This window comes from Miscanthus floridulus, chromosome 1, assembly GCF_019320115.1.
Source record: "Miscanthus floridulus cultivar M001 chromosome 1, ASM1932011v1, whole genome shotgun sequence".
NCBI lineage: Eukaryota > Viridiplantae > Streptophyta > Magnoliopsida > Poales > Poaceae > Miscanthus > Miscanthus floridulus.
In genome coordinates this window covers 201,610,204-201,632,587 of record NC_089580.1, presented here as the reverse complement: position 1 = coordinate 201,632,587, position 22,384 = coordinate 201,610,204, and the positions used below count along the sequence as shown (strand labels likewise).

The window sequence follows — 22,384 nt, the reverse complement described above, 5'->3', positions numbered from 1 at the left end:
AGGTCGTATTAGCTTGGTTCTAAGTAAAACATTTGTACCTTTAACTATTGATTAAAAAAACTATAAAGATTCATGTAATAAGATTTATGCTTTTAGATTCACCATTGATATGTTATGAAATTATAAGATTTTTTAAAATGGTCGGTCAAAGATAGTAATATTTGATTTAGGGCAAACGTGACACGTGAAAAAACGGAGGGAACAACGATTAAACCCAAACGATCCAAACAGACCTTGAACAGTACACCGACCCATACAAATTTAAACGCCATTTATATCCAAACAGACCTTAAAAGGAGGGACTGATTTCAATATGGTCACTTAGTCAGGTGATATCAGGTGCAACAATTTTTTTATCGTGTCATCGTAACTGTATTACTTTTTTGTGGTATATAAATGCAGCTTGCTGACAAAATTTTAAGGCTTCCGTTTCATGTCATCACGTGCAAACATGACATACAGATCATGCTCTGCACCGCTTTCTTGAGCTGGTGCAAGCACAGCGAGCTTTTCCAGATCAGGAGCAAAGCTTCAAGATCTGCTGGACACAGCTAAACTGCTTCGCCCATACCCATACATGCGCAATCATAAACAAGCAACTTGCTAAATACACGGAGGGAAGGGAATCCTTGTGCAGATGGCTGCGCAATCATGCACTCACAAAACAAAAAAAAATAATACCCATGCAGCTCAGGTTCGGCGTGCGCGCGGTGCCGCCGGGCAGGGAGCGGCGACGGCGACGGCGAGGTGCGCGCGTGACGAGTGTCCATTCCGCGCGTTGTTATTAGCATGGTCCCAGCAGAAAAGACAACGCACTGAAGTGATCGGCGCTGGACGCCGCGGAGTCGTCGCCGTCGGATCGGCGGGCAAGTTGCGGCCCCCACGGAGCCCGGAGGCGTCGGCCGCTCCGACCGGGCCTAACTGCATGCCAGCCATTGCCATACTCATTGGATCTTTGATGCAAAGGATGTGAGATGCCCTACCAACTGGTAAATCTCCAGGCACAAATTTTGTGCGAATTTCATCGACTTAGGCCCGGTTTGATTTCTACGGACGCTCTTAAAGTTTCTGTCACATCGAATGGTTAGGCACATGCATAGAGTATTAAATATAGACTAATTACGAAACTAATTACACAACTTGCGACTAATTTGCGAGACGAATCTTTTGAGCCTAATTAGTTCATGATTTGACATCGTGGTGCTACAGTAATCACGTGCTAATGGCGAATTAATTAGGTTTAAAAAATCGTCTCGTAAATTAGCCCCATCTATGTATTTAGTTTTATAATTAATTTATATTTAATGCTTTTTGTTAATATCTAAATATTCGATGTGATATGAATTTTACGAGCGTCGAAAAAACCAAACACCCCCTTATTCGATTTATCCCATTTTGTTTAATTTTTTAGTCTTTCACTCTGACGCAGTGCAAATGGTTGCTTTCTAGAGATTGAGACCACACAACAATGCCTCTCATGTACATCACTTACAGTCCTCCATTGTTCGCTTTGCTCTTATAAACCGTATTTTTTCAGTAAACAAACAATATTAAGTACTTTCAGTCATACTCCAGCTTATCACCCAATCTAACAGAGCAGTTATCTTCCTCCAATTCTACTTCTTCCATCCGGTCACTAACACCTAGAGTAGCGTAACAACAAACTGTAATAATAATAAGAAAAAAAGGAAATAAAAATACTTTCTTTTTGCTGGCCACTACAATTCTACCCTCCAGAAGCCCAGCGCGAACGATCACCGGTCCCTGTCGTGGTTGCCCGGCGTCGGCGGTCCGTGCGCGTCGCCTTCCAGTGGCACGACGCCGGAGCCCTCCCTCCGGCTCCTGATCTTGATCAGCCCGTACAGCTTCTTGAACTCCCTCATCGGCGCCTCCTTGCCGAACACCCCGCACGTCGCCGGGGCCCCGGCAGCCGTCTCGTCGTCGCCCTGCGCGGAGTCCGCGCTGGCTCGCGCCGACTGGGCCTGGTCCTCCCACTGGTGCCCCGCGCCGGACCAGCTCGTATTCCGCCTGTGCGACGGGTTCCGCGGCGGCGCGCCGCCTCCGGACGCGACGTGCTGGAGCTTGGTGATCACACTGCGGAGCGCGCGGCTCGGGGACGCGCGGTTGGCCAGCATGATCTCGCCGAGCTCGGCGGGGCTGAGGCGGGCGCCGGCGGCGTGGAACCCCTCCTCCACTTGCGGGTACAGCTTGTGGTCCTTGAGCCCCAGGTAGTTGCTGGCCAGCGCCTTGAACGCCTCGAAGTCGCAGAGCGTGAACTGGATGTGCACGTCCAGCCGGCCGGGGCGCAGCACCGCGGCGTCGACGGCGTCCTTGCCCCCGCGCATGGTGAACACCATGATGCGCTCCTCGCCGCAGCAGGACGCGACGCCGTCCATGAAGCTCAGCACCCTGGCCGCGCGCGCCTCCCCGTCGCCACCCCCGCCGCCGCCCTGCAGATACCGGTCCAGGTCCTCGACGAGGACGACCGAGCGCGGGGTGGTGTGCAGGAGCAGCGCGCGGAGGTCGTCGCCGGCGGCGGCGGCGCGGGACAGGTCGACGTCGTAGACGTCGTAGCCCAGGAACCTGGCCATGGCCGCCGCGAACGTGGACTTGCCGGTGCCCGGCGGGCCGTATAGGAGGTAGCTCCGGCGCCAGACGCGGCCGAGGCGGTGGTAGTAGGCGCGGCCCTTGAGGAAGCTCTCGAGGTCGGCGCGGACGCGGGCCTTGAGATCCGGGTCCATGGCTACGTCGTCGAGCGTGGCCGGGTGGGTGAAGGGCGCCGACGCCCAGCGCGGCGCGCCAGTGGCCGCGTCGGTGCCGGCGTTGGCGAAGAGCCGCAGCTCGCGCCGGCGCTGCTCCATCTCGTCGGCCACGGACTCCACGTGCTGCAGGTAAGGCCGCAGCACTCGGGAGCGGTCGTGGCGGCGCACGCGCAGCACCAGGCGCTCGGGTCCGCCACCGGCGTCGCCGGCGCCGCCCGTGCTTGTCCACGCGAGCCGCGCGCCGAGGAACGCGTCCCGCGCGGTGTGGCCCGGGCCGAGCTGCAGGGACAGCCCGCCGTTGGTCCGGGACGCCGAGGACACCACGCACGCGGCGTCCGCGTCCTCCAGCGACGGCAGCGCCGCCACGTACGCGGCGGCCTTGGGGAACAGCGGGTTCTCGGCGCCGTCGCACGCGGCGAAGCGCGGCACCTCGTGGTACTGGTACGCCTGCGCCCACTCGTCGGCGCACCGCCACAGGCGGCGCAGCGCGTAGAGCGCCGACTTGTAGGACAGCAGCAGCCGCAGCGCCGCGAGCGCGAGGGCGGCGTAGGCCAACACGCCGGCGGCGCTCGCGGCGTGCAGTGGCATGGCGGCTCTCTGTGTGTGACGGCGCGAGTCCGTGTCGCGGATGCACTGTTGGCTGTTGCTGCCCAGCCCTCGTCGGCTCGTCCTGTTGCCGATGTGAGAGGAGAGGCAGGGTTTTTTAGGAGGGGGAAATGGAAACGCTGTTTGACGAGAGCAATGGCGGTCAAAGAAGGTGGATAGAAAAAGGCGCGGCAAAGCTTGACAGGCTAGCAGCCTGCGTTTCATTCACTTCACAGACCATTGGGGCCGGCGTTTCAGGCTTTCGATTTCAGTTCCATGAATGAAACCGGCCCAAAATGGAACAGCAGAAAACTGATTTAAAAATTTCGTACCGTTCGTTAGACTTCGTGTCGCAAAATTGACAAAAAGATGCAGATTTTTTTTTATCCGTCGGTGATAAAAATTCACGGTGAAGTCGACTGTAGACAAGCCTCGCCCTGATACAATGATTTGGGTTGGTCTACCTAATAATGCGGTGTATAGTTCTACTACTAATTACAGTTTCAAAGTTTTGATGATGTGGTAATTTTTTTATCATGTTAACCAAAAAAAATTTGAGCTCAAGCCTTTCAATATTCTCTTAATGAAATTCTCCCTCCGTCCTAAAAGAGTGTCGTTTTTTGCTAAAAATCTAGATAGAAAGATGGAGGCAGCACGTGCTAAGACATGTTCCCTAAAAAAAGTTCAAGCCTTCAAGGAGTTTTTTTTTGCGTTGAACGTGATCTGTAACCGACTAACCGCAGGGTGTGGAGAAGACAGTTGGACGGAAACAGTCCCTTGACAGCAACAACCCCGACACATTTTTGATGAGACACCGTGGACGGAGCCACGGGGCCCGAACTTTAGCTCATGTCGTGTACTCAAACCCATGGATTTTGTTGGAAACCAACCACACAATTTCCGCATACCCATTTCCCCCTTCCATGTCGTGTGTACGTCATGTTCGTTTGACTTATAAACCATATGTTTTTCCCCCTTCCATGTTTTTCCGTCCCTCCAATAACCATGAATCAAGATTTTTTTTTGTTCTATGAAAGCAACTGTGGTAAAATTGTTTCGTCAAATCTGATTGACCTAGGGCAAAGCTACCTAGGTGCACAATCTTTACATGTGAAACCGGAGGTAGTACTAATTAATATAAGAGGGCAACATATATACAACCTGTTCGGTTGGCTGGTTCGTGAAGAAGTACTGTTGGTTGGTTTATGTGAGAGAAAAATACTGTTCTGATTAAAAATTTAGGATCGTTTACGACAAGCCACAGCCAAAGGAAACAGGCTGATAGTGAACTTAAAGTTCCTCTTGGTTTTGTGGTAGGTAAAATATCCTTTTTCCTCCCTCAATCACGAATTATTAATTAGGATGTTTTATTTCTTGTATGAAGGTAACAATTAATGCATGACAGAAATTGATTACAAAAACTACTTAAATTTACTGTGTTTAGTCTATATATGTTTGGAAACTACATATACTGTAATAATTTAACCACGAAAAATAGTTCCATATATATACGACGTGTATTATACTTTTCTGCAGAAGCCGGATTTACAGGATACAGTTGTAGCGGTATCACAACAGTTGACGCAGGTGGCTAAGGACTTTTTCTCCCAAGCATATTGGTGACGGTCTAGTTTATGAATTGATAGTCACTAGATTGTGTCAAGTATCTTCTCTTTCTTTGGTTGCGTGCCTCATGTTATGCAGAGACCGGAAGTTGTCCTCTTCGACTTTGTATCAACTCAATGTATTGCTTCCGGGGTTTTAATAAAAGCTTCCTTTACCAAAAAAAAAATATACTTTTCTGCGTATCACAAATACATAATCAGAAAATATCGATCAAAGTTCCATTTTGAAACGCTACATTATTATTACATCATCCTGCTGGAGGTGGAGGGTGCAACTTGAAACAAGCAAGCCATTCATATGCATGTTTGTTTTATGTGGGAAGTCCGGAGATTTGGATGGATTAATTGGAAGGCATCTGCCGCGCATCTGTTATGGGACTCGGCGAGCTTGACATCAGTTCCCCTTCAAACAAAGGCTGCCTGGCCTGGTCGTCAGGCTGGACCTGGACCTCTTCTCTTCCGTGCTTGGCTGCTGGGTGCTGGCACAGATGACAGATTCTTCCTTCTCCCTTTTCTGATCGCGTTGGCGTTGCTATCCATATCCATCTATCTCTGTATCTATCCATTCTCTTCCTCCGTTCAATGTTTTTCACAGCAGGGTGCCGCTAGCCATGGTTGTGCAAGTCAACAAGAACTGCAAGCTCTCAAGGAAATTAAGTCGCAGCCAAGTGTAATCAGCAACTAATTAACCTGCTACCGGTACCGGCACTTGTATGCTGTTACCATTATTTCTGTCATCACAGGAATATACTGTAGCGTGGCTGCTGCGCAACACAGGAATCAACAGCCGAATAGGGCATACCCGGGCCGTGTTTAGTTGACGAATTTTTTTAGAAAATAATACTGTAGCACTTTCGTTGTTATTTGACAATTAGTGTTCGATCATAGTCTAATTAGGCTTAAAAGATTCGCCTCATGAATTTCATCTAAACTATGTAATTAGTTTTATTTTTTATTTATATTTAATATTTCATGCATGCGTCCAAAGATTCGATGTAATGGGAAATCTTGAAAAATTTTGCAAAATGAAGTGCAACTAAGCAGGCACCCACATGCAGTTCCGGACAGCCGGTATGATGATCTAGGCCTTCATGGTGGCAGTTATCAGCAACTAGCTGCCTCCGTACCAGAAAGAATGACACTTTTATTTTTCCAAGAGTCACGCATTTTTAATTATTTTTTTTCTACTTGCTGGTCACAGAACAGTCGCAAATAGAAGAGCAGCTTTCGGTACAGAGACTCAGAGAGACTGATGGATCAATCATCAATATGGCCGTGGCACTGGAGTTTGGTCCAGTTTAGTTCAAAAAAATTTTACCAAATTTTTTAAGATTTTTCGTCACATCAAATCTTTGGATGCATGAAGCATTAAATATAAATAAAAAATAAAACTAATTACATAGTTTAGACGAAATTCACGAGACGAATCTTTTAAGCCTAATTAGACTATGACTGACACTAATTGCCAAATAACAACGAAAAATGCTACAGTGCATTTTGCAAAAAAATTTGCCATCTAAACAGGCCCTTTGCCAATTGATGGCGGAAGATGCGAGAAGAAAGGACATGAAGATGGCGTCCGGGAAATTACATGAACCGTCCTCGATGGGAACGGTCTGATTTTTTTTATTACTATCACAATAACCCATTAGACACCCATATAACATATGATGTGACACCCTAAAACTTTATATCCTATGGTCCCATTCGTTTCGCTGAAAAAATAAACTAAAATATTATTCCGACTGATTTGTTATGAGAGAAAAATACTATTCTGGCTAAAAGAAATAAGTTAAAAAAGACGGATAATAATAGAAGCGAACGGGATCCTATATCTAAACAAGACCTTAATGAATACGTTTGTTGATTATGACATGAGTGACATGCCGTTCAGACTTGAGATAGAGTAGCCAGCCGCTTTGGCTTTTGGCATCGGCCATCAGGTAGGTAGGATAGGAGCAGTCGTCTTCCGGTCTCCAACAATGTGCTGCTGACTTTAATTAATATTTGTTATGCAAAAATGCATTGACATTGGCACATCTAGATGATGGAGATATGCCATTTCCCGCTAGCTTTGTCACTTGTCACGCCCAGGAAAATGGAATGAGCACTACCGTGTTACCACCTCCGTCACTAAAAGATACAGTATATAATTCTAGTTTTGTATGTACTGGCCCAAATTTCTAAAATTTTAACTAAATTTATAGAAAATACTATTAACATTTACGACACTAAATAAATATACTGCATTAATAATATTTATTTAGTACTATAAATTTTAATATTTTTATATAAATTTGGTTAAATTTTAAACTAACTGTATCTTTTCTTTTTGTATGTACGAAGGGAGAGTACGACATACATCATTCACGGAGGGTGAGGATTACCAATACTTCACGCGCTGTGCAATTGATGAGCTGCTGCTGGTTGACGTTTTGCGTCCGGTTCGTCAGTTGGAAAAAACGTCAATCTGACGCTGATTTATTGTGAGAGAAAAATACTGTTATTTTGCTAAAATAATACGGTTGATAAGTTCAAGCGAACAGGACGACGACGCCACCATCACATCAGAAGCATCGGTCGTCGGCTCGGCACGTTGCCGGAGACGGAGAATAATGGACGTCGTCGTCGCCTCCTCCTCCGACCGTGGGCATGGCCGCATCGCGATATGCATAAAATCAACGCACTAGCCTCTGCTAGTGTGCAGCAGCGTTGCGATTGTGGCTCTGTTCGGCTGCCATTATAAGCCGACTTATAAACCATGATATAGTATTTTTCTCTTCCAACAATTTAGCTGTACAAATCAGTACAAGCGCTTTATACACCAGCCGAACAGAGCCTGCGATCGACGCCGGATCGGAGGTCCCCCCCACCCCACCACCCCAACGACGTCGATGTCGATGTCGGAGGACAATCGATGGCCCGCCGGCGCCGGCGCCGGCCTGTTACCGCCGTGCCGTATCGTCACGAGGAAGGGAAGCCGAAGCCATTTGATTAGCCAACGGCCGGGACCACCTGTCGTAGCCGCAGCGGCGTGCCAACGCTGGTGCACAGTAGCAGAGGCAGATGCGTGCCCCTGCCCGCCACGGCGGCGCATTGCTTTAGCGCCGCCAGATTGGACGACGTACGTACCAGTTTCTGTAGCAAGGAGCATGGTAATGCCAACTCCCTCCGATGCTGGTTCATAAGCTGCACAGACATATTAAGATTCAAATTTGATAATTTTATAATACTTCCTCCGTCCGTAAAAAATACTACTGCAAAATTTGTGTCGGTCAAAATAATTTAAGTTTGATTAAGTTTATAATAAATAGTACTAACATTTATGTCTCTAATAAAATTTGCTATATATTTAATAATTAATCTAATATTACTTATTTTGTATCATGAATATTAGTACTTTTTATACATTACTTTAAGCAAAGTTTAATCTTTTACTCCTCGAAAAACGAAAAATGTATCCCTCTGTGAACGGATGGAGTACAAACTTGCTTGATACTGTAGACTTCTAATCATGTGTGCTATCTAATAATCATAAATAATATAAGAGAATACTTTTTTTGTTTCAAATTACAAGTCGTTTTTGTTTTTCTAGATACACTATGTATTTAAAAACAGCGGAACGACTCATAGTTTATAACTGAGAGTATAAAATAAATAAACAGTGTAAGTGTAAGTTGGAAGACCATGTCTTAAACTATGCCTTGTAAAATGGACTAGAGAGAGTAATTAGCACTCGATCATAGGGCAAAGCACGATTTTACCTCCGTAACTAATAAACCAATTTTATTATTGAGTAAGTCAATTTCAAGAGTTATTTTAAGTTAATTTCCATCAAGAAATTAAAAACGACAGTGCTAGCACTCGGACGTCCGCACGAACGCCCGCACTTACACTCTGTTTTGCGCGCCCTAGGCGGGGGTCCGCGCCGTCCCGAACGTCACCGGCGTCAAGAAGAGGGGGAGGGGGCGGCACCTGTCTGCGCCTCTACTTTAGATGCCCAGCCGGCGTTGGGAGGAGGAGGAGACACCGAGGCGAGACAACAGAAGACGAGGAGAGGGATACAACACCCAATCTACTTTTGAAACATCCAGATGCAACACTTGCAACATACGTTTGAAGACAGATGAAACACTTGAAACATGCATCCGAAACACTTGTAAAACATCTTAAAACCATTGTAAAACATACGCAACATCCAGATGAAACACTTGCAACATATGTGTGAAATATATGCAACATCCAAATAAACGTACTTGCAACGTACGTCTAAAAAATAGATAAAACGTTGGAACATAAGCTTACAACATATGTGTACAACAATTGCAACACACGCAACATACTGATCTACTTTTGCATCATCCATATAAAACAATCACAACATACCTATGACACATCTGAAACACTAAAACATAGACTTGCAACATGCGTTTTTCACCCTTCTTCATCTGTATGACGCAGCGCAGAGTGGGGGGACAACCGGTTCTGGCTAGCTGACGGCCAAGGATGGTGGCTCAGCCCGACAGTGGTCAGCTGCGCTTGCGCGTGGCCTGGGCCCGGCTAGCGGCGGCCCCCTCTCCTAGCTGCCTGGCCTGGGCGCGGCGGAGGACGGGGCACAACGGGGGACGAAGGCGCCGCGAGGGATGGCGGTGGCGGCGCGCCAGACTGAGGCACGGCGCGGGATAGAGGCGCCATGAGGGATATCGGCTGCGGAGTGGGCGCGGCGCGGCGCAAATTGGGACATGTGGCGAGAGGCGGAGTGGGACGAGTGGACAACCACATATGGGGAGTTCCTTTTTTGAGTGGGCGCCTCCAAATGGACGGATGTCCTCATTATATTATTAACGAGAAAAAATGCACAAAGATTTATAACACCAAATTAGTTCCGTTAAATTCATTCTAAAATATATTTTCATAATATGCTTATTTGTTTTACAATATCCATGCTTTTTTCTATAATTTGCTTAAACATCAGCTAGTTTGACTGAGGACAATATATTCAGGGACGTATTCGTAATCAAATAGGGGAGAATGTGACACAAGCAAGTCTAATCTGGCCGCTGTGAATTAGATTAGATGATCTTCAACCGTGACTAAAACGGAGACCAACGAGCCCATCCTCCTGGATTCGTCCTGTCAAGTTTTCACGCCTGGCAGATTTTACCGTATGTAACCGGTCAGTCCTACGGGTTTCGGAGTGCACCCTGTCGACTCCGCCCCGGTCGCGTCAGCACGACGCGCTTGCCTGCCGCTTCCTGCGAAAAAAAATTAACAGTCTGTGGTAAATAAATTGTCTGCCCAACACCTCTCTCCGTTCGCCTCTTCTTCGCTCCCAGTGGCCGCGCTTACTCTTCCCTGGCCACGGCGCGCTGATGCCGCGCGCAACCCTGCCGGTAGCTGCGGCCGCGGACGCGGCGGCCGGCACTGCTGGCACCTGCCTGTGCCAGAACGAAGAGGCGGCGACGACCACGCCTCTCCCAGACCTACCATAGGTCCGCATCAACAGCGCCGGGCTGCTGCCAGCGCGATTCCTACACCTCCAGCCGTATTCTTCTCCTGCAGGTCTGCAACGCCGCCGCTCTTCCTGGCCGGATTCCTCCGCTGCATCATCGACTCCTTGATCTCTGCAGCCCCAGCATCGTACGTGTTCGGAGGTCATCCGGTGGGTCACTAAAAAATTCTTTTTCTCAGATCCTTCCTCCCGCTTTTTTTTCCTGCAGATCTGTTAGATACTATTCCATGCTTGTGTTATTTGGCTATGGGCCTATTGTTCCATGCTTATGGTACTTACTGATGCCACTGAAACTGTTTCCTTAAAGCAAATCTTCTTCTTTGTTAGCAGAGATGAGCTATGTCACTATGTGTACTTTCATGAGGTTCACGGGCTTCAAACAGTTATGCTGGCAGGTGATTAGCATTGCTTTTCCCCTATTGCTGGCATCCTTATCGAATATTCTACGACATAATCTATTTGCCATGTTCCAAATTTCAAATACCTGAAGGTTTCTTTATGATTCTGACCAATCAGGGTTAGCACTGTAATAGTGCCATACATGTAAGGAAAGCTTTTGCCCAATGGTTTCAGATATTTTTAGGATATATATATATCTGACATACGAACTGAATTAAAATCTCTTTCATGTTTGTTTTTAGCCATTTTTGTTGTTACAACAGGCCATTTAGTCATCTGATATTTTATATTTAACCTTCATGCATGAACTGAGTTAAAAATATTTTTATGTTTCAATATGAAGATCTAGGCTTTCTGGAATTAATAACAACAACAACAACAACAAAGCCTTTAAGTCCCAAACAAGTTGGGGTAGGCTAGAGTTGAAACCCAACAGAAGCAATCAAGGTTCAGGCACGTGAATAGCTGTCTTCCAAGCACTTCTATCTAAGGCTAAGTCTTTGGGTATATTCCATCCTTTCAAGTCTCCTTTTATTGCCTCTACCCAAGTCAACTTCGGTCTTCCTCTGCCTTTCTTCACGTTACTATCCTGACTTAGGATTCCACTATGCACCGGTGCATCTGGAGGTCTCCGTTGCACATGTCCAAACCATCTCAACCAGTGTTGGACAAGCTTTTCTTCAATTGGCGCTACCCCTAATCTCTCACGTATATCATCGTTCCGAACTCGATCCCTTCTTGTATGACCGTAAATCTAACGCAACATAGCAGGTCTAATATGTCGTCTTTTCGTAGGCCAATATTCTGCACCATACAACATAGCAGGTCTAATCGCCGTCCTATAAAACTTGCCTTTTAGTTTCTGTGGTACCCTTTTGTCACATAGGACACCAGACGCTTGCCGTCACTTCATCCACCCTGCTTTGATTCTATGGCTACCATCTTTATCAATATCCCTGTCCCTCTGTAGCATTGATCATAAATATCGAAAGGTATCCTTTCTATGCACTACTTGACCTTCCAAACTAACATCTTCCTCCTCCCGAGTAGTAGTGCCGAAGTCACATCTCATATACTCAGTTTTAGTTCTACTAACTCTAAAACCTTTGGACTCCAAAGTCTCTCGCCATAACTCCAGTTTCTGATTCACTCCTGTCCGGCTTTCATCAACTAGCACTACATCGTCCGCGAAAAACATACACCAAGGGATGTCCCCTTGTATGTCCCTTGTGACCTCATCCATCACTAAAGCAAACAAATAAGGGCTCAAAGCTGACCTTTGATGTAGTCCTATCCTAATCGGGAAGTCATCCGTGTCTCCATCACTTGTTCGAACTCTAGTCACAACATTGCTGTACATGTCCTTAATGAGCCCGATGTACTTCGTTGGGACTTTATGTTTGTCCAAAGCCCACCACATAACATTCCTTGGTATTTTATCATAAGCCTTCTCCAAGTCAATAAAAACCATGTGTAGGTCCTTCTTCTTCTCCCTATACCGCTGCATAACTTGTCTTATTAAGAAAATGGCTTCCATGGTTGACCTTCCGGGCATGAAACCAAATTGGTTCATAGAGACCCGCGTTATTGCTCTCAAGCGATGCTCGATAACTCTCTCCCATAGCTTCATAGTATGGCTCATCAACTTAATTCCCCGATAATTTATACAACTTTGAATATCCCCTTTATTCTTGTAGATCGGTACCAATATACTTCTCCTCCACTCATCAGGCATCTTGTTCGATCGAAAAATATGGTTGAACAGCTTGGTTAACCATACTACAGCTATGTCCCCGAGGCATCTCCACACCTCGATTGGGATACCATCCGGTCCCATCGCCTTACCTCCTTTCATCCTTTTCAACGCCTCTCTGACCTCAGATTCTTGGATTCTCCGCACAAAGCGCCTATTGGTGTCATCAAAAGAGTCATCCAAACTGAAAGGTTGTGTCCATATTCTCACCATTGAACAATTTGTCAAAATACTCTTGCCATCGATGTCGGATCTCATCCTCCTTTACCAAGAGATGCTCCCTTTCATCCTTAATGCACTTAACTTGGTTGAAGTCCCGTGTCTTTCTCTCACGAACCCTAGCCATCCTCCTTTGCTTTCAGGAATTAATCTTTGTGCTTATTTTGTGGTCCATGACTTTTGTACTATTCAGTGCTCTTTTGGGTGATGGCACTTCACAAGCATAAAAAATGTCAGAAATGTAAGCAAATACGTTGTTTTATCTTCTATCTTGCTTTGTCAGAGCTTACATATTCTTTGATGTGAGCCAAGGTTTTTACCATCCTAATACTTTACAATTTTATAGTCATGTCTATCGGCCTTCGAACATTTATTTCAGCAGGGTGCAGCACTAGACATGTATAACTAATTTGAACAGCATAACATTACCTTATCTAAGAACACATTGTACACCTCTTATCAAGGAGGTCAAGTTTGGTTGTTTTCCCTTTTGTTCAGTAAGGTAGCCAAGGGACACCTGGACCCAGCTAGCCTATATGTTTCATCTCCTGTTAAGATAATAGATCTGAGTGTTTTGTAACAAACTAATATTTCTCATGATGTAGTCACCAATGCAGATTAAATAATGAAAATATGTTCACTACTATTTGCAGCCTCAGTTTTCCCCCCTTTTTAGATCACAAAAAATGTTTATACAGTGCTACAATATTGTTCATTCCTTCCATATGTTGTCTTTTCACAATCCATTGGTTTTACCATTCCTAATGGCGTATCCCATATAGGACTGAGTTATGCCCAGATAAATCTGGCAACTACAACATGCTCAAATGTGCAGTCGTGCCTGTTCTTTCTTTGATCTCAGATCTTTTTGCCCAGGTTTGGTTCCACCTGCGCACATCTGTTGTTTCTTTCAGCTTTGCTTCTTGATGCTCTCTGTCCTCAGCGGTACAGGTGGTTGTTCATTCCCTTTATTCAATTTTCTGGTTAACTACACTACACCTTTCTCAGCGAAACCATGTATAATTTCACTGGATGAATAAACTATTATGTTTTTGGAGAACATATGATGTTCGGCTGTTCGCTGGATGAATATAGCAGCTTATGCTTTGCCTTTTGGCTTCTACTGATGAAATGTAGCTAAGCCACACTGTCGATTAGGTGAATTAAATTTTTGGTTTCATCCAGGGGATTGCCGTTTACTTTCGTGGTTATTTCTCTCTAATCCTGACCATACAGACAGTTGATTGATTGAATTTTTTTTAATATGCATGTTAAAAATGACAGTTGATAACCCTGCTCTGATTAGATGGTATTTGTTTGATATTTGTTGGCAGTGACTTAGAGTTAAGAAACACAAAGCATGATAAATACACATGTATACATGTATACTCCCTTCCTTTCTGTTTACACACACCTGTGCATGCCTGTGATTGTTTTCATAGCACAGCCTAGCTGCTACTCTTTTGCTTTCATGCCTATAGTAATATCCTACAGGCTCAAAGCACTTGGTGTTCTTTTTGCAGTTGAGTTCTGAACGACTGAGTTATGCCTCTGGAATTAATCTGCAGGTGGTTCAGCTGGCATAGTGACCTGTAGTCTTCCGTCGCCTCCTATTATCTAAAGCGAGCGGAAGAATGAAGTCAAAACTTTCGGGCTTTTCAAAAGGAGACATGCTATTTCTTCTTAGATGAAAACAAAAGCTGTTACTGTTTGCTTATGACAAAACATAACCTTAGGTGTGCACCATGTTGAGGTGTCAAAACACCAACCTTTTGTGTATGTATACTTATTTCAGTATAATATTTAGTGAGCCTTCTGTTGTGATTCTAATCTTAGGCCGTATAAAATCTTCTAAGCAGTGCCTAATTTTGTCTAAATTTTTGATGTTTTAGATGTAGGCTTCACAGATACTTTGGAATTGTTAGTTTCAGACCCAGTCACCGAACACAGACAAAACAAGAAAAGAGGTTTTCAGCGTGTCATTACCCGCGCTCAGCCTATGCGGGCGCGGCGGAGCGCCCTGGACGTCCTAGTTCTATTCAAGCACGCACGCCTGGAATTCCCCAGTCAGATGATACTACTAGTATAATAAAGCAGATCTAGCGAATGGCTTTTATTACAGGGTCAGAAACACGGTCACACGGATTAGAAGGTTCGGCACGAGGTTTGACTGAATGAGCTGCCGCCAAGATGGCAAGGCGGTTGCTGTCATGTCATGAGGGGGGAGGGCACACAGCGTCAAGTTGGAATCCCTTTGCAAACGCCATACGATCGAGACATGCTACTTGCTACCTTATTCGATGAGCACCAAGACGAAGCAGAGCTCATCTATACATACATGTATGCAGATACTGAATTGCCTGTCTTCATCATGCTTCGATTCATTTCAGTCATTCAGTGTGCTTTAGTTGGGTGCTGAGTGCTGACAGCGCCACATCCATCCCCTAGGCTCCAACAACAGCAGCAGTAGAGCATCTTTGAACCTTACTTAAATTTCAAGAAATCAGCCAGCATTTTTTCAGAAAAAAATGGAAGGCTTAGATCGACGCCAAGCGTTTTCTTGTCTGTTGTCACTCTGTCCTAGCATTCGATGCTGAATTCGTCTGACACTTGAGGAAGAGGAAGAGAGCGCATGCATGCTTTAAGAACTGAACCCTCTTCAGATCACTTGATGCATGCAGGCTGCTGTACCGCAGCCTGACACTCTCGTCGGCGGATTCACCTCCTGGTGGCTTGTGGGTGCTTGGTGCTTGGTGCTTGGTGCTTGGTAGAAAAACAGCTGCTAGCTGCTGCTCCGTCGCTACCCAACCAACATCCTGTTCGCCTCGCCGGCAGGCTGCGTCGATCGTCCACACTGACTGAACTGAACTTGACTCCTATCCTATCCTTGCTTCACTTCACCTCCTGATTACAAAACACTTGCAACAAATCTCATCGAAGCTGAAATTTGTTGGGGGAGCATTTGTCAATCGCCCACACCGAACGACTGAACTTGATTCCTATCGTTGCTTCAAGATGAGCTGTGCTTTTCAGCCTTTTGACTATGATGACAAGATGCGAATCTTGATGCCAACACTAGTGATCAAAGAGCAAAAAAAAACAAGTAAAAAGAGCTCAAGATGCTCTCTGCGCACATCATGGCATACGACGACATGATGCTCGACCAAACATTGTACTGACGGCTGACGCGTCGACGAGGCACGAGGCCGTTTTTGTGAGTTCTGAAGTCTGAACCAAACACAAGCAGCGGCTTCAGTAGGTTAGGCTACAGTGCTACCGACAGCACCGACCTGCAGTCCTGCACCTTCGCTGCTTCGCCCATGGCACTACGCCTCGGAGAACGCAGCAGGTAGTGACTAGTGAGCACAAGGTGGCCGAAGGCCAACATGCCCACAAATTACATCATTTTGCGACTCGTTCTTCTTACTTTTGTATTACATACATAGCTGCTCCGAAAACACCAGACCAAATTTCAGCAATTGCTCTTTCCTTCTTCGGGAGCCGCAGCTTCCAAAGGTTCGCATCAGTGACGCACGCTGTCGACATCTGACGGATGCTTGCTTGTTCGCTCCGACCTGAAAACCACCCTCCCTGTTTCTTCGCTTCCAAAGCTGCCAACAGCATAGCGCTATGAAGGTGCTCAAGTGTTTCCGAGGGATGGTTGCAGGGCGCTGAATGTTGTGCAGGTCGCTTGCCACGTTGGAAGTGTCCATAGGCAGATCAATGCCAAGTTTAGCCAAGAACTCCTTTGCAAATGGACATCCCACGATCACATGATCTGCGGATTCATCCTCTTGCTCACAGACTTCGCATACAGCACTGTCGATAATCTGTTTCCGCAGCAGGAAATATTATCCTTTTCATGAGCAGCCAAATGAACAATTGAAGCCTTTTTGGGGGTACAGCTGCCACAAACAAAACTGGCAGCCGGCAGGGGGTTACCATCTCTGAATTTCAGCAGCCTATATAAGCCGCCGGAGTCGAATTTGCCGTGTGGTAGGCAGGGGGTTCCTTACATCGGCCGTTTCATGCAATGTTGTTTGGAGTAGGAGTGTCCGCATCTCAACCATCTCGGTGGCAGCTTGCTATGAGATCATGACAAGGTTCCTTACAGGAGGTCCTTATGCTCTTCTATCTAAATTCCAATTCCATGTGCAGCAGTTCATGACATGAGGATATTCTTAGTGGAGTAGAGTGTTTCATTTACGCGGTTTAGATTGATGAACAAAACAAGATCTTTCACTGCAGTTTATCTCTCGGTTTTACATGGCAGCCAAAAGCATTTACTACATGAAACTTGCACCGATAATGGCATGCTGAGCTCATGTGCATAGTAGCCCTGCATTCTTTGCTGTCATTGTCAAAGAAAGCAGGTGTCTAAAGAGTCGGCATGAAGAAACGTGCCTCTACAAATCTTGCATCATGATGCCTACACAACAAAGAATATCTGACCATACAAGCAATAATACGCACTTACGTGGCTCAAAAACCTGGTGACTCAAGTATGAAACGAAGTACACTTCTATGTAGCTATCAGTGGATACAGAATCAGCCACGATATGCAGCATCTACCTTGGATACAGTGACTCAAGGCAATTTTATTCAATCTGATACCCAGCATTTGGTTCAAGACGCAACCTAACTCGGCCGCATGTCTCAGGTAGTGAAGTGCCGAAATCTTTTTAGGATTACAAATCTGTGCTAACAAAATCCCCAAGGTTAGAAACTTGGTAGGCGCAACGAAACCGCCACAGTTAGTCAGGCGTGGCCACACCCTGGTTAAGCTCGGCGAATCTCATGCCAACCCTCATGGAGTGCTTCAGGAACTTCTCTGCGCAGCGGCGGACGCATAACTCCTCTTGCTTGTCCAGGGTCTTGCGGCGGAATGTGTCCACACAGTCTGTGAAGCACCTCTCCACCAGGGAATTGTACATTCTTAGACTGCAAAGTGATAGAGCAAAGATGTGATTATTCTTGATATGCAATTTGACAGATATATGCGGAAGGCGTGAAGGACCAGTGAAGCCAACCATCAGGCATTTGCAGGAGGTTTTAATTACTTAGACAAAAAGGTAAACCCAAATTTATGAGGAAACACCACTTGAAATTAAAAGTCAAGCATAACAGGATCTGCAGGAGTTTTTAGACAAATGGCAAGACTAAATTTACTAGGAAACACCACTTAAAATTAAGCCAAGCATTTCAGTATTTCCAGGAAACACCAATTAAATTAAGTCACGCATTACAATATTTGCTACAATCAAAATCAAGGATCATCCATTAATTCTACAGGAAATATTATCCTATTCCACCATCACATCCTTATTTCTCCACCCTTTTGAATAGCTTCGCATTATGACACCTAGTCCTACTCCTACCGTTAAACAACAAAATATCAACACTAGCATTTCTGGCTCCAGCATCCGCACCTTGAAAAAATTCATCCCTTTCCAGGTATCTAAAATGCTGTAAACTAGAATCAATGAATGAGCAATTTTGACTTTTGAGTGCAACAGTTGCGAATCACCGATAAAAGGTTTTGGCTTGAGCCTAGAACCACCAACCAACAAATCCAATGTGTCAGAACTCAGAACTTAGCATACAGAATATACAAAACCGACTTCACAGACAAACGAAAGGGATAAAGAGAAGCCTTGGAACTATCGATTCTGACCCACATGAACCTTGTTTACAGCCGGAGTAGCTAAGGGTACCAAGTAATTCAATTTTTTAAGTCGACAAACTCTGGGCACCAATCCACCAGACGGTTTGGCACCTTCCGAATCTAATGAAAGCAGTTAGCTTCCATTCAACTGCTCGACTAGGTAATAACCTTCCCATTCCCAACCACGATTGCTCATCCCAATAATACAGGGGCAAACTAAAGTATTTATCACTGAGCAGCTTGTCATACACAGCCAGACGCCTACAAAACCAATGCTTATATTTCAATCAACCAAAAGAAATCGTTGAATCATATACTGATTCGCATGATTTGCAACGTACAAGGTGCAAACTGCAATATCACAAATCTAGTGGATACCTATCGAAACGCTTCTGTTGCAATGCGCTGCATAAGTGTGCCAATCACTTGCAATACTTTTCACTGAAAAGTGAAAACCAGCGGTAGGAGAGCACAAAGCCCAATTCACGCTTCCGCACAAGTGAAAACCAGCGGTAGGAGAGCACAAAGCCCAATTCACGCTTCAAAATCTTATTACGCGCGAGCAACAGGGGCGCGTTCTGTTTCAACTTAACCGAAAACTAGACTAGCAGGGACCGGTAAACATCAGGATTCAGGGTGCGTTCGTATGGCACGAACCTGTCGCGGATCTGGAGCTGGTCGATCATGGCGGCCATCCGCATCTTGTCCTCCTCGGGGAGGCCGTCCAGGTCGCCGAGCATGCTCTTGTCCATGGCCGCCGCCTCCACGGATCAAGCACCTAAATAAACGCCACGGATCTTAGCAAATCTTACGAACAACCCAACTGAAACTCGTCGAGAGCCGAGATCCATACCGGGAGTAGGGTGGGGGTAAGGAGACGGAGCAGGCAGATTTACCTGGCCGACGACGACGACCCGAACCCGACGCCGGGGAGGGCAGAAGATTCGTCGGCCGCAGGCGCACGGAGAGGACAGAGGGGTGAGTCGGAGAGATGGTGACGCGAGCAGCGGTAGGGTCTAACGGAGAGAACAGGTCGCTGCAGGTGGGCCGCGTGGGGTTGGATGGCGCCGCGGCCCGTGCGATCTGGAACGGGCGGACACGATGGCCACCCGACCACGAAGCATGGCTACTGCATGAAAAAGTTTAAGCGTGTGTTTGATTCGAAGAAGGGTGATTCCTGAGTCCTCGAAGTTTATAGTGGCGTTACAAACGAGAGAGAGAGAAAAACAGGGGAGGGGGTACAAGAGGTCCGGTCAGGCTTCGGTCGGAAAGGCCAAGAGTAACGGAAGCCCCGCTATGAGCTAAGTGTTCAAGCGTGTACTTGTGGTTTAAACCTGGCGGTTCTGTGGTTGTGTACTAATGAACTTGATCGATCTGATGAATCTGAATCAACTTACCCTGTTGGGAGAGAGCGCATCTCCTTTTATAGATAAAGGGAATGACCTTACAAGTGAGAGAGAGAGAGTACGTATGCTACTTAGCTTTGTTGCCCACGTCGGTGGGTACAGGATGATGATAGGCGCCCATAATACTGTTGAATGTCAGATGCACGTGGAAGGTGGTGTTGTCTTCTTTCGGGTATGGCAGACGTCGGCACCTGCCACACTGTTGATACCTGGAGGCATGCAAGGGGTTTTACTATGTTCGTCCGGTACGGCAAAAGCCGACGCCCACGACACTGTCGATGCCCAGAGGCATGTGGGGGTCCCTGGTCGGTTTGACTTGTGCGCCCTGCCTTACTTTCTTCGTTCGTTTCCTGGTCCTTACGGAGCGGGCGTCCTCGGTCGGTTGGTCCCAGTCGGAGAAGAGCAGTGAGCAGGGTTTTGGCGTACCCCGGTCAGAGATGTGGGGTCAGAGTCAGAAGTAGTGCTTTGGTCAGGCTTTACAGTCGGAGAGGCCGTCCGGAGGCGGGCTAGAGACCGAAGTGAGCGCTCCGGTCGGAGAGGTGGACCAGAGTCGGAGAACGGGCATCGCTCCTCCCGGCCAGACCTTCCGGTCGGTGATTGGATCGCCCTTTTAGCCTGTTGTTTAGATACTTGGACCGGCCCATGAGTTATGTGTTGTCTGCTTGGGGCGAGCCTTTGTTGGAAAGTCGATCCGCGAGAGACCTCGGGTTTATAAACCTGACACTAGCTTTCTAGCATGAGATAATAAGAATAACAAAAACTGCTACTATAGTAAGTAGCTATGTATTGTGGAAGTCGATGGCATTGGCAAGCCTGTGCGTTTACACCTACCAAGTTTTTGATAGCATAATTCACAAACCAAATGTACACTTCTAATGTTCGTCGGATGTTTAAAGAGAGAGAACTCTTTGATCAGCATGCATAGCTGGATAATCTTATTGAGAAGGCAAGGATGATATGTGCATGGCAAAAAGTAAGTGAACTGAATGGTAACTAGGATGTGATTTTTAAGTGCCACCTAGCTGTGAACTTGGACCATCATGATATTTTTAATGTTTGGATCTTCTTCACAAATAAGTTATTTTTCATTTGCTACCCCAATTTATGCATGTGTGTAACATCAGTTTATAAGTTATGCATGATAACTTTTGGTTCCATCTTTTGAAATGGAGTTCTGGACCTGTATATGGTTCCTCAAAAAAAATGATGATCTGAACATCGACAAAATGTTTACTAAGATACGAAATAATGTTTTCTGTCCATCAGAAATATTGATACTTTGTTTGGAACTTCTTATTAACTTAACTGGCAGAATTAGGGTGAGACAACTTTAGACTATAATCTGTATTCTATCGTTCTTTGTTTGCACTGCTGCTGTCTGTTAACCTGGAATTTTTCTGAGCAATGTAAATAAAAGGAAGTAGCTTGATTTGATGGAACTATTTGCTAGAGTTCCAATGTCAGGTTGGTGCCATGGGAAATGGTTTGGTACATAGTATTTGTGTGGCCAGCCTCGTCAGAAATGTCACACTGCCCATTTTGAAGTCCTGAGACACATAAGTGTGGGAGACTGATAAATCCATCAAAGCATAACTTCATTTGCAATATTAGGTTTGGAAACCAAGTATCAATATGTTTATTTACTTTCTAAGTTTCAGAACTGATCGATTAGAATAGGCAGATGCATTTATGCTTAGGGCCTGTTTAGTTCCGGTGGGAATCCAGAATCCAGAATTCTGTTTTTTTGGCAATCCAATTTTCAGAATCCAAAAAATCTCATACACATGTTTAGTTCAACCCAAAATCCAGAATTCAGAATACAAATATTACAGATTTGCCCTCATCCCCATGCACCATGCATGCTGCTGCTTCTAACCATGGACGTTGCCGCTGCTTCTTCACAGTGGCTTGCATGCTGCTTCTTCCATGCAAGCATGCATGCTGCTTCTTCCATGCAAGTCAACAATCAACAGCTCACAAAGCTACAGTTCACAATGTCGATGTTGCCTTCTTCCATGCCACAAATCAAACAATTTTGATAAAATTCGACCACAGCTTAACAGTTCACAAAGGGCATTTCACAAACACAGTTCACATTTCACATGTACTAAATTGTTCATAAACTAGTTCACAGTTCAAAGTTCACAGTTTTACACAAACCAGTTCACAGTTCACATGTGTTTACACATGTTTTACACAGTTCACAGTTCACAAACACAGCTAACAGACCAAGTTCAAAGTGGCAACAGCGAGCGATTACAAAGAACGATTATATAGCCCAATAGCGATCGATTCACGAAACGCATTCATCACTTCTGCATCTTCCCTTGACGGTGCTGGAGTAGTTTGTGGCTGAGAGTATGACGCTTCAGGTGGGACGTAATTCTCATCATGATCACAAAGTGCAAAGTCCATATCCAATAATCCACTAGCTCTAATGAAGTTATGTAGTACCATG

General features: G+C 45.8%; 2 protein-coding genes across 3 annotated transcripts; both read right to left on the bottom strand.

Annotated features, from left to right (window-relative positions):
- Nucleotides 1-1,560: 1,560 nt before the first annotated feature.
- On the bottom strand, nucleotides 1,561-3,428 carry LOC136509423 (AAA-ATPase At2g46620-like). Its single transcript, XM_066504228.1, has one exon. It carries the CDS (start codon nucleotides 3,348-3,350, stop codon nucleotides 1,755-1,757), a length of 1,596 nt encoding a protein of 531 aa, XP_066360325.1. The 5' UTR covers nucleotides 3,351-3,428; the 3' UTR covers nucleotides 1,561-1,754.
- Nucleotides 3,429-17,309: 13,881 nt separating this feature from the next.
- Nucleotides 17,310-19,568, bottom strand: LOC136509407 (mitochondrial import inner membrane translocase subunit Tim9-like). 2 transcript variants are annotated; one of them, XM_066504216.1, is made up of 3 exons: nucleotides 19,417-19,568; nucleotides 19,178-19,298; nucleotides 17,310-17,796 (listed from the first exon to the last, which is right to left on the bottom strand). In XM_066504216.1, the coding sequence occupies exons 2-3, from the start codon at nucleotides 19,270-19,272 to the stop codon at nucleotides 17,610-17,612; spliced, it is 282 nt and encodes a 93-aa protein (XP_066360313.1). In that variant the 5' UTR covers nucleotides 19,273-19,298; nucleotides 19,417-19,568; the 3' UTR covers nucleotides 17,310-17,609. The 2 variants fall into 2 exon arrangements, with proteins under 2 accessions (XP_066360313.1, XP_066360318.1); XM_066504221.1 differs by having other exon boundaries at nucleotides 19,374-19,518.
- Between the last annotated feature and the right edge of the window lie 2,816 nt (nucleotides 19,569-22,384).

Bases quoted from the DNA above. Each gene is read 5' to 3' on its own strand.
- LOC136509407 (XM_066504216.1), bottom strand. From the start codon at position 19,272: ATGGACAAGAGCATGCTCGGCGACCTGGACGGCCTCCCCGAGGAGGAC. The intron at 17,797-19,177 runs GTTCGTGCCATA...ATCACTTTGCAG, and splicing joins CAGCTCCAGATCCGCGACAG to TCTAAGAATGTACAATTCCC.
- LOC136509423 (XM_066504228.1), bottom strand. From the start codon at position 3,350: ATGCCACTGCACGCCGCGAGCGCCGCCGGCGTGTTGGCCTACGCCGCC.